General features: G+C 49.6%; 6 protein-coding genes across 6 annotated transcripts; 1 reads left to right on the top strand and 5 right to left on the bottom strand.

Moving 5' to 3' along the window:
* Nucleotides 1-48: 48 nt before the first annotated feature.
* On the bottom strand, nucleotides 49-727 carry RPS8A (40S ribosomal protein eS8; the record flags this gene model as incomplete). Its single annotated transcript, XM_033569094.1, has 2 exons — nucleotides 49-577; nucleotides 654-727. The coding sequence occupies 2 exons, from the start codon at nucleotides 725-727 to the stop codon at nucleotides 49-51; spliced, it is 603 nt and encodes a 200-aa protein (XP_033427900.1).
* Nucleotides 728-1427: 700 nt separating this feature from the next.
* ATNIH1004_004425 (DUF2470 domain-containing protein) lies at nucleotides 1428-2105 on the bottom strand (the record flags this gene model as incomplete). The annotated part of the gene is made up of 1 exon (XM_033569095.1): nucleotides 1428-2105. One exon carries the CDS (start codon nucleotides 2103-2105, stop codon nucleotides 1428-1430), a length of 678 nt encoding a protein of 225 aa, XP_033427901.1.
* Nucleotides 2106-2176: 71 nt separating this feature from the next.
* ATNIH1004_004426 (uncharacterized protein) lies at nucleotides 2177-3461 on the bottom strand (the record flags this gene model as incomplete). The annotated part of the gene is made up of 2 exons (XM_033569096.1): nucleotides 2177-2393; nucleotides 2995-3461. 2 exons carry the CDS (start codon nucleotides 3459-3461, stop codon nucleotides 2177-2179), a joined length of 684 nt encoding a protein of 227 aa, XP_033427902.1.
* Nucleotides 3462-3924: 463 nt separating this feature from the next.
* ATNIH1004_004427 (uncharacterized protein) lies at nucleotides 3925-4260 on the bottom strand (the record flags this gene model as incomplete). Its single annotated transcript, XM_033569097.1, has 2 exons — nucleotides 3925-4166; nucleotides 4215-4260. 2 exons carry the CDS (start codon nucleotides 4258-4260, stop codon nucleotides 3925-3927), a joined length of 288 nt encoding a protein of 95 aa, XP_033427903.1.
* A 340-nt stretch (nucleotides 4261-4600) lies between these two features.
* ATNIH1004_004428 (uncharacterized protein) lies at nucleotides 4601-5254 on the top strand (the record flags this gene model as incomplete). The annotated part of the gene is made up of 1 exon (XM_033569098.1): nucleotides 4601-5254. The coding sequence occupies one exon, from the start codon at nucleotides 4601-4603 to the stop codon at nucleotides 5252-5254; it is 654 nt and encodes a 217-aa protein (XP_033427904.1).
* Nucleotides 5255-5838: 584 nt separating this feature from the next.
* On the bottom strand, nucleotides 5839-10936 carry PHO91 (putative plasma membrane phosphate transporter Pho87; the record flags this gene model as incomplete). Its single annotated transcript, XM_033569099.1, has 8 exons — nucleotides 5839-5984; nucleotides 6051-6828; nucleotides 6887-7231; nucleotides 7293-8637; nucleotides 8716-9273; nucleotides 9684-10102; nucleotides 10175-10507; nucleotides 10583-10936. 8 exons carry the CDS (start codon nucleotides 10934-10936, stop codon nucleotides 5839-5841), a joined length of 4278 nt encoding a protein of 1425 aa, XP_033427905.1.
* Between the last annotated feature and the right edge of the window lie 319 nt (nucleotides 10937-11255).

The raw sequence follows: 11255 nt of genomic DNA on the forward strand, positions 1-11255 counted from the left end.
AAAAATTGCTGACAAACTCCGATACTACCCGTTTCCAACTACCTTTTTTTACTTCCTGATCGCACGCTGGTAGAAAGCCAACTCCTCACCCTCCAGAATGTATCCATCCACACGACCGCTCTGGCCGGGGCGGGAGGCAATGACGGCGTACAGACGACCGGTCTCAAACTGCCTCTCGATGGAGGCCTCGACCTTGCCGCTCTCGGCGAAGCGGGCGGCCTGCTTCTTCACAACGCTGTTGCTCTTCTTCTCCTCGGTGGTCTCGGTCTTCTGCTGGCGTCTCCGGCCGATGCCCTGGCCGTAGTGAGCCTCATACCATTGGCGGAAGGGAGCGGCATCAATCTGGACGACGGCGGACTTGGTCAGGGTGTTGGTGCGGACCAGTTCGTTGTTGGAGGGGTGGTAGGCCACGACGAGGACACGGGTCTTGCGGGAAATACCCTCAGATCCCCACGAGAAGTTACCCGAGTCGAGACGGAGGCCACGGAACTTGCGGTTACCACCACGGGTGCGGACGAGGTGGATTCTCTTCGAGCCAATACGAGTGTTGGCGGGCTGGCGACCCTTCTCGAACGCCCTGTAGTTTATCTCCCGTCAGAACACCTGATTTTTCACCTCGCTAATCATCATTATATCCTTGATCGGTCTCATACCTCTTCTTGCGGTAGGTGGCCCTCTTCGCACCGGTGGCCGAGCGCTTGTGGCGGGAGTCGCGAGAAATACCCATGTTGGCGATTAATGGACTGAAAAAGCAACAGGATTAGTGGGTTATAAGATCGCAGAACGAACAGTTATAAAAGAAAATATCAATCCGGTGTTTCGATTTCCTTTAGTTCTCTTGATATTCTCCTGTGCAAGACGAGTTGTGTGGGGATAATCGCAAGTCCAACAGAAAAATCTCTTCTGACCGTGCGTGTCGGAGACGAGATGGAAGACAAAGTCGTCGATTCTTTCGGTCCTTCTCTTTGAAATATCGCTCACTTCCTATCCTATCTCTCTGGTTTCTTTGCTTTCGTTCCGATTCCCGACCTCGATAGACGCTAAACGAGACTGACCACGTCGCACTTCTCGACACAGGAGAAAAACAAGGGAAAAGAGAAAATATCGGACACGGATGGGAGAGGACAGAAACTCACCTCTAATCCTGCAGCCCTTCACCAGGAACGCAGCGGGCAAGGGTCGTTTGGGTGGTCGTCGAGAGTTGAATGCTTGTCGTCGGCTTCTCGTGAATTTCGCACTGTGGCTCGCTTGTCGAACCTTGCCCTATTCCACACTGCTCTAACCAAGTTTGGTTAGCCAATGTTCCCGTGACTTCGCCTGCTCTTGGCATGCTTAATAATCGATCCATGAAACTATTCTCTTAATTATTGCTTTCATTCTCATCATTAACTTGTACTTCTCATATATACGCTGGCATGATCTTTCCCCTACTTCTTTTGCTCCTTCATCGCTCGCTTCTCAGCTACCATATCATCAAACCGGTAAACTCCCCCAAACCCCTCAATCAGCGTCGATAGCATCCACACACACCACAATCCCGACAAAAACGGTACGCCGTGAGGCTTCAGCCGCTTCACCGCCAGCAGCAAGCTCCCTTCCACGACATGAGCCCCCAGCATGCCGTAGAACGCCAGCGGCTGCAATTTATAGCACAATTGGGCGATCAAGGGCGCCCTTTCCAGCCCAAGGGTCTCGTAGAGTACCGACCCCGGCAAGAAGTTCTCACGCTGGTAGAATCCCACCAGCCAGGCGAGACAGATCCCAAACCCAATCGCGTAGACGCCATGGGGAGCACGATATTCTTGGATGATAATATCTGATATTCCCAGTCGTTGTAGACACTCCTTGTGCATGGCCACCACTCGGGACCGGGTCTCGGAGAACGCCTTCATAGGTGGATCCAGAGGGACAGTATAGCGCGTACCGCGGGCACTGATGAGCAAATCGGACAGGCTGATGTCCTCCAAGCGGGAAGATTTGGCTTCTGCTGCTGAGAGGTGGCAATAGACCTGGAGATACATTGCCAGCGAGTTCTGGTGGTCTGCATTCATGTGCTTGATGATAAATCCTTTGGTGGACTGGTCTGTAGTGGTGGGTGTCGCCATGATTGCTTCCTGGGGACTGACGGGTGACTTATTTGTAAACAACGTAATGAAAATGAGAAGCTGTTAGCTCTTTACTCCGGAGTAGTCGCAAGGAGGGTTGATGGGGTCTTTTTGTCGCCTGCAAATCCACCCTTCCAAGCTAAAGCTTTGACCTCGGCTTCGAAATAGGCCTTAACTAGCCGTCGGATGCTTGTTATCCACATGTGCTGAGGGGGTGGAGCTTGGGAAAGGGCCCCTTCAAAGGCCAACGACGAGGAATGCTCAGGATTGGGACCGACTTCGTTCAATCTGATCTTCGGTGGATCGTAAACCAACGTGATGCCTTCTCTTCCTTTCTGTTTCCTCCGTCGTCCTTCATTCTCCGTGCTCTATGCCAACGAGTCTATCGTCTGCTACCGGTGAACAGTTGGCCTTCTATGCACATGGTTCATCTAGGCAGACAAAATAGATATGATTGATTAGGGTATATAACCGCTCGCTGGAACAGTTCCCTCGAACTGCTTCTATCTGAAATCAGTTGTTATTATTGGAACTAGACAACTTGTTTGATATTATCAAATTAGAAAAGTGAAGAAAAAGGTCGTCTCGACCTAGGCTAAGCATCAACTACTAAAATTGATCAATCATGCCTGTGGGTTGAGTATGCAAAGTTGTTCATGCATTAGCACAAGCAGCCGAATTCTACTGGAAATGAAGAAAAGAAAAAAAAAAAAAAAGGACACGTCCATGATCTATGATCATTATGTGACATGAAATGCCGCTCGAGCAGCGGCATGGGACTAGAATGTTCATCATTATGCACTGCAGTGGTCAAAAGTCAACACTTATTCGACACTTAGAGAGCCCCATGTCGAAGTAATATGATGAGGCCAAAAGGGGACTGACTTACAGTAAGGATAGGGTCAAGTCACCACGAATGTGTGCTTTGAGCTCCACCTCGACCTCGAGGTTCAATTCCAGCGTCAATCGGAGACCGTCATCCTCGCCACTGTCCGTTTTCTGATCATCGGTATTCATGGCCCAGTTTTGTACGTCCTGGCTGCTGATATCCTGGTTGGTTAACGATTGCATACCCCGCTTATATGGCTGCATGGTGTTACTCCGCACGTCGTCAGCATCTTCATCGTCATCATCGTACTCGTCTGTAGAATATTCATCTGACCCATAGTCACTCTTCTCATCGGCTGGGCGTCTTTGTCGTCGCTGGCGCCGCTTATTCTGCTGCTGCTGCTGCTGCTGCTGCCCGGTTTGTCTAGGGGCATAATCGTCTTCGTCTCCGGAGATGGAGTATTCATCTGAGTCGTAATCCGAATAGTCGTCTTGTTGCTGGTGCTTCGTCTTCTCGGCGGTCGTCATGGTGGTAGGGTCGGTTCTATATCATTTATAGATAGAACTCAAGGGAGAAGAATAGAGAGCTATCGCAACAAGATTGGAATCTTTCTGAAGCCAAGCGAGTGACTAGAAAACGACTCACGATTGCCGGCGAAGAGAAATAAAACAAAGACAACGAGAGATGTCAAGAGGGAGCAACAAGTGTGGGCAGAAAATGGCCAATGAGGACAGACGAGATAGACATTGTTCTGCATTTCGCCCAACAAGCCACCCACGAATTGCCCATCGCCAGGCCATGACGTTGCCGGCTCGATCTGCAATGCGCAAGTCCAGATCCCAACCAATGATGGTGATTACATTGATGGCATGAGCGACGATATGGCCTGGAATCCTGGAAACCCGTCAAATTCATTCGATTCGTCATCCCTGCGAGTACAGATATCAGAAATACCAGGTAGTCAAGAGTATCCTGGCCCCGGGAATGGGTCTATGGTAACTTGATGCCCGCAAGGGAACGGAACCGATAATACCACTCGGCGACTGTGTCCGCAATCTGATAATCACAATTTTCATCATTCTCCATCTCTAACATCCCCATGAAAACAAGGACAGATAACCATATCGGCCGCACTGCGTGCGTGGCGTCATCCTGCATGTTGACAGCCAAGTGGACCATTGAGAAGGAGCGTGCGGCCAACTCTCCGACTATCTCGTCATTGGTCTCCACGACTGTCTTCTAGCGACTACCATCAGGCGCTAAATATATGAAACAGTTACCTGCTTCAGCATAGCCGACGATCTTCAACGGCTGAGCAAGATGCATAATGCTAGGGTCCTTACGCTTGAGACGTCATTACCGACCTCAATCTTGTTCAATCAGGGCAGGGTGCGGCCCTCCTCGTCACGGTGGTACAGATGACTCTGATCTCCTATCTCGGTCCCTGACCCAATCCTAGCTCTTCGGCATAGACGCAGCTTACGTCGACCGCGGGCTGAGACGTGGTCTAACCTTGCATGATCGTGGGAGCCATATAAATAAGATCTAAGCGGGAGACAATCATTTTACCACTACACCACGTAGCACGCATTACATATTCCCTACACCAGATATAATCTCCTCGTCTCTTTAATTTTGATTTTCTTTGCCTTCTCTCCCTCCCACCATGTCGGGCCAGGAGAACAATCCCCAAACCCCTGTCCAGGAAAACGAGAACACCCCCAGTTCCCCTCAACCTAAACATGAGGGAGAGAAGGACGGCAACACTCTCAACTCTCCTCAACCTAAGCGAGAAAATGGGGACACCATTAAACAAGAGCCCGATTCAGATAACGAGCCCGCTCCTCGGAAGCAGGAAGCTCCCGAATTTCGTCGGAGAATGCCGCACCCCCGGCTCCAAAGATATCGTCAGGACTCGGAGACCGATGCCTTCGATTATGACATGGAAAATGCACCTGTTGAAAGGCCCCGCCGTCAGCGCCGCCAGCACCGTCAGCTACAAGAGCAGCAAGACGGTGTGCACCTCGGGGGTCTGCCTGGGGTGCGCCAAGCAGGCGACCTGGTTCAAAACACTGCCGGTAACGCCCGAAACGGGGTGACTGGCTCCGCCGGCAAAGCAGTTGGAGACGTCCTAGGCAGCAAAAAGAATGAGGGGGGTGAAGAGGGCGGGAAAGGCGAACAGTTACGATTGCGTCTGGATCTGAATCTCGACATCGAAGTGCAACTGAAAGCGAAGATCCACGGCGACTTGACTCTTGGTTTACTGTCCGTACACATTTCATTTCTCTCTCAATTTTTCAATGCTACATGCACAAGCTAACCTGCCGCTGTTTAGTAACTGAAATGATGCGTTGTTCAATCGACTGATAGAAAAATTTTATATGCCGTCTTCGTATGTGTTTTGCATATACTCGATACCTTTGGCTACTTCCCTTGTTGACTGAATGACATGATGCATGGATGTACACTATTTCCGGACTTGAATCATACATATTTTAAATTCAAGTCCATGAGATGATTAATGAATGATATTGAACTTATGACTGAGAAGACAATACACACTCCAATATCATCCAAGATAGAACAATAAGCAGTCTAGCAAAAAGACAAGATACACACAGGAAATGGGAAATAACCCCATTCATTCGCCTTCCGATCTACCATGTATTTCGTCTAACATTCACAGAGAACAACAATTACTATAAAAAAAAAAATTTTAAAAAAAAACCCCAAGCAATATTGTCCAAGGTAAAGCAAACACGGATTTTTTAACAAAGCCAAAAAAAAGAAAAGAAAAGAAAAGAAAACGAAAATGACAAGCATAGGTCATATCCAGGGTGAAGAACTATATAGAACAAGACTAGAAAAAGAATATTATATACCTATAATCCATCGACTTATAGATCATAGTCCAGCTATATACATCAATCCGTATCCAAGGGTCACAACCACGGCAAACGCCATTAAACTTGCAGGAATACCTCGGGAGAAGAAGTGGCGGACTTGGAGGTATCGTTGGCCCGTTTGAGGGACTTCGGTCATGATGGCCGCTGAAAATGGGGGTTAGTACTTGGAATGGATAAGAGGGAAGACAGAAGGGAAGAAGGTAGACTTACTCATGTTGGGAAATCCGCTGGTTGGCAATCCCATCGCAACAGAGCACATCAATGCACTGGCCATAACCAGCAGATTGGGATGCGGGTCGTCCATGCTGAGGCCGATCTGTCGGACAAGGGGAAGCATGATCAGAGCTGCCACGGTGTGGGAGATGAATGTGGCCACTACAAGAATCAGGCTCGAAAATACGATCAACACGCCGTAGAGACTGAGGTGCTCTACTCGGATGCGGATGCTGTTGGCGATGGTATGCAAAAGGCCGGATGATGTTACGGCTTTACCGAGACAAAGTCCACCGGCGGCGAGGATGATGATGGTCCATAAGAAGTTGTTGAAATCCTCCTTGTTGAGAATGCCGGTTCCGAAGAAAAGAACCATGGGAAGGATGGCGATCACTCCCATATCACCAAATACATGCTCTAGCTGATGACTGCCACACCACAGTGCGATGGTGGACAGTGTGACAATGCTGATAAACCACTGGACTCCAGAGAATTTGTCCTTTACAGGCCGAATCGGAACAAGGGTGGTGTCACGGCTCGGATGGAAGGTGGCCAGTAAAAGGGCCCAGATCAACAGAATGCAGATGATGCAGACAGGTAGTGACACAAAGAACCATGTACCCCAGCTGATACTGGGGTACATATTCTGGAGTGCAATGATGTTCTGGGGCGAAGCAATTGGTGATGCAGCACCTCCGACATTTGCAGCAAGAGCAATGCCTAGAACAAGAGATTTGGCAAAGCTTGAGTCTGGTGGAAGGGTACGAAGGAGAGGCTAAGAAATGATGGTCAGTGACACAAGCGAATTGGGTATAATGAGAAGTGTGGCTTACCTGGATAATTGAATAGCAGAGGACAGGAGACGCCACATTGCTGATCCACATACTTAAGAACATGCTCACAAACATGTTCGTGAGAAGCACAACGCGAGGGTTGGAGCCGGCTTTACTCAGGACAAGCATCGCCATCCGGCGAGCAATATCATACTTGGACAGCGCTGCGGCTATAGTGAAGCCCCCTAGTAATAGCATAATCACTGGGGTCCACATAGCACTAAAGGCTACGCCTGTTGCTTCTTTTGGCCCTAGTCGTTCATATGGTTTCTTCTCCGACTTCATGATGCGCAACAAAACCACGAGGAACGGGACCAGGAGAGAGGTCACAAAAAGAGGAATGACCTAGTATAACAAAGTACAATTAGTAAGGAAGTAGACTGGGAGAAGAGAAGACAACCCATACCTCTGTAGCCCACAACAGGCTGACGAAAACCAGCATGGCCAGACAATTTTGCTGCTCTGGCTTCTCCATGATTGGAATAGAGAGCAACGCCACAAACACACACAAGATGAAAACAAGGGTTCCAAAGCTCAGGCTACATAGCCAATCAGGGGGATGAAACACTCCCAGAGGAGTCTTGATTTCCTTGGTTGGAGCTTCTTGCTCATCACCCTGCCGGCGTGCCGCCGCAGGATCCTCGTCTCCTCCGAGTAGAGTCCTGCGAATGCCGACATTTGCAGCCTGGGCTTTTCTTTCAATTCCGATCATCTCTCTCCACACGGTATTTCTCTCCCAGACTACATGCTCTCGCAGGTGTAATCGAAGCTCGCGTTTGGCGAGTGGCAGATTCTTCGCCGTAACCACATCCGCATAGACACCCTCGATCTTGTGGATATCATTATCCACCTTTTGCATTGTGGCGTCGGTGAAGGGATAGGCTATAGATACCGTGGTGCTCATGTATTCTCGCCGTAGATTGCGATCAAGAATCTTGTCATATTTCTTCAGGGCTTTGGAGAAGCCCGTCTTGTTCAGTTGAATGTATGACTTGAGCCCACATATGGAAACGTAAGTATCCACTATTCGTTTCTTCAAGGAGAGCCCGGCATTGTACAGATCCAAAATCCTCGGGTCTCTGAAGTGCTCGACTTGAGATCCCAGTCGAGTGCTAGCGCGGCGATCATATTCCGGGACAGTTGAATCCCCTAGATAGGATGAGCGTCTCCTATCTGTGCGAGTACCATCAGGATCAGTAGAGTCTACACCATGCAACTGTGGTCTTTCGTAATGAGCCAATGCATGATCGTCGTCACTATCGGCATCGTCTTCATCCTCTTCAGCCACAGACTCACTAACCGCGCTACGACGACGGTCATTGTTGATAGAAAGATCAGGAAAAGTAGTATCTGCCCGCGATCTCGATCCCGAACTCCATGTCCGAGTCTTTGTCATGTTCTCGCTCATCGGATCCAAGCTCACGCCTTCAGTCTCTGAGGCATATTCTTCTGCGTCCCGAGCGACGCCTTCCACTTCGGCGAGGATTTCAGCCTCCTTATCCCCGTAAAACCCACATATTTTCTCCAATTCCCCGTCTAGGGCTCGTCGAAATATTAAATCTGGGTTCGGTGTATTATCCAGCAAAGGAGCGGACTCAACGTCGGGGTGGGCTTGTCCAGCTGCTTGGTGCACTTGTTGTTCCAGAGAATATATCCTAAATCCGGGTCGAACTGTAAGCATTCCATATATCCCACGAATTAGCGACCCACGAAATGGGGCATGTGGCTCCGGGTGCACCGTCACACTCCCGCTGTATGTCACGTAACACCCGAAGCGGAAAATTTAATAGACCAGGAAACAAACAGAATTGAGAAACAGATACACATACAATTTCTTTAGATTGCTGTACGCAATGTAATAAGAGCTCCACTCCGGGACAGCATTGAACTGGATGCTGTGTGAGAACTTCATCTTGGGCCCGGCTCCACGATTTTCCAGGAAACGTGCGCGGTAGTGAAGAGCTTGCACCCAGTATTCAAGTCTGAATGGTCTCGAAAGGGAATGGGGCCGATATTGGTCACCGCCTCTTTCTTGGCCAAGACGTTCCTTGCTTTCGGTGATAGATGTCGAATTGGGTCCAATTGCTCGAGAGTCGGACGGCTCAATATGCGACTGGTGGGGGTTTGCGGCAGGGGCGGATCGGGGAGGATATTCGACGAGTTCAATGCTCTGGCCAGCAGGGTGGAGAGGAGAGGTTAAGTCGACGTTGGAAGAGGCACTCGTCGCAGAAGCGAAGCGAGCCACGTTTCGTCCCACAGCATTCGACGACACGGTGATCGACGGAGAATAATTAAGAGTGAAGCAAGAAGAAGGATGGCACAGGACATAAGATCGCTTGTGGCACGAGGAAGCGAGCTTTCGTATCTTCGTAGGCACTCCTGCTAGTCTGGGACCGTTGGTAGCAAGAGTAGCGTAGGCTAGTAGCGTAGCGAATGGTTGCACATCGGAGATTAGGGGAATGGGGATGTGGAGACCAACCAATCCAGAGAGTTGCGAGAATCACTTTCTGGATGAATTCATGTCTCCGCGGGCTTTTCAGGGACTCGAGAAGACAAGGAAGTGAAACGCACAGCCATCGGACTGAATTGGAAGAAGCTCTAGTCAGCCGAGCTGTCCTCCTCTTTTGGGCATAGCGGGTTAGTCATCACGGCTATGGGCAAAGAGATAGTAGTAGCTACGCAGTAATGAGTAATGATGACAATTATACACATGCATGACGGAGTCTAGTTAAAATACAAATCGACGAAGACCGCGGATCCCGACGCCTCTTCTAGCTCTCTCAACTTCAATTTCTACCGGCGATTGCTCGAAACCAAAAGGTTCGAACGGCCGGCAACACCGAGTTTATGCACATGTTCTCTCCTTTCCCATACACCACTGCGGCCCTCGGCAACAGAGACCAGCTCGTTGGCTACTCTCTGCCAAAATTTGGTGTCCCGTCGCTTATCCGACGCATCGATAATCCACTTCATCGCGGCCCTTCGGCGCTGTCTAAGGCCCAAGGGGACGGGGATCTGAACAGAGGCACCGCCACCGGCTATACCTTTTTGTTGACGAATTTTGACTAGAGGAGCGACCGAATCCACAATCAAAGTGAGGTATAACACGGGGTTCAAGGGGAGCTGAGGGGCCGGAGGGCAGGGAAGCAGAGGGCGTCTAGAGTTGAATTGCGGTGGAGGAGCGGTACGAAGGTAATCTAAAATATAATCCATATTCTGTAGGGTGGCCCATCAGTACGAGTCCAAAAGTGAGGCAGAAAATCATTTCAATATCCCAGGTTCGCATACCTTTTGAGCCTTGCTTAATTTACCATCCTGCATAAGCAATTTGGTGAACTGATCGAGCACTGCATCGTATCTTTTACGGAAGTTCTCTGTCTTGGGAATCGGCGCCGGGAGCGGAAACTTGAGGCCTTCATGCAATTCTTGCGCCTGTTCAGTAACCTGGGAGATCATGTTGGCCACCACGGCGGCCGTCTGGTCATCGAATCCTTCGTTTTGGGTTTCCGGCTGGTTGTGTCTCGCGGATGTTGAGAATGAACGAGATCCAGTGGATCCCTTCAATTGATCTTGCATGACCTTAGGGGCATGCTTCTGCGCTTCTTTATCACGTTGGAGAATCTAGACATGGTTGTCAATTGAAGGTGCCAAGGCAAAAGGACATTTGTTCATCAACCAGGTCGAAAAGTCACCCACCTCCGAAACAGGGGTACCCTGCTCCAACTCTGGGCTGGCAGCAGTACCATCACACTTCTTATCCAGAATCCTTGCCATCTCCGCGGCCTCCTGGCTCACATGAGGCAAAGTATCCTCGGTTGGGCCTTTGGGTCTGTCTGGGTCATCTTTCTTATCAGACCCCGAAGAATTACATCGTCTTTGCGCTGTCGTCGAAGACGAGAGGCTACATTTCAAGCCATTGGTGGACGGCTTCTTGATGTTGAGAGCTGTGATGATGCTGCGCCGGCACACGGTTGAACCAGATGGCGTCGAGGATTGGCGCAAAACTGGGACAGTTGCTCTCGCTGTGAACAAATTGAGACGGGGTGGCATTTTGAATCACACCCTACAGAGACCAGGTCGGCGTCAGAAAAGGATAGGCGATGAGGATGAAGAGAAGCCCGACATGTCCGCCTTCCCACGCCTTGGATAATTGGATTTTCCTCAACACCGCCTGCTTAGTCACCAATGCCAAGAGCCATCCCATGAAATCATCACGATCTAATAATTACAAAGTAAATTTTGATAAGAATACAATGAAAAAGGCCCGATATGTTAAGATTTAACACTTTTCAGTATCCACTTATTCTACTAAAACATGTCCCAGAAACCCGGGGCCAATTTGCCATTCCCACTTGTTCCATACCCTAAT

This window comes from Aspergillus tanneri (assembly GCF_003426965.1).
Source record: "Aspergillus tanneri strain NIH1004 chromosome Unknown AapTan_3_pilon_pilon_pilon, whole genome shotgun sequence".
In the NCBI taxonomy this organism is placed as follows: domain Eukaryota; kingdom Fungi; phylum Ascomycota; class Eurotiomycetes; order Eurotiales; family Aspergillaceae; genus Aspergillus; species Aspergillus tanneri.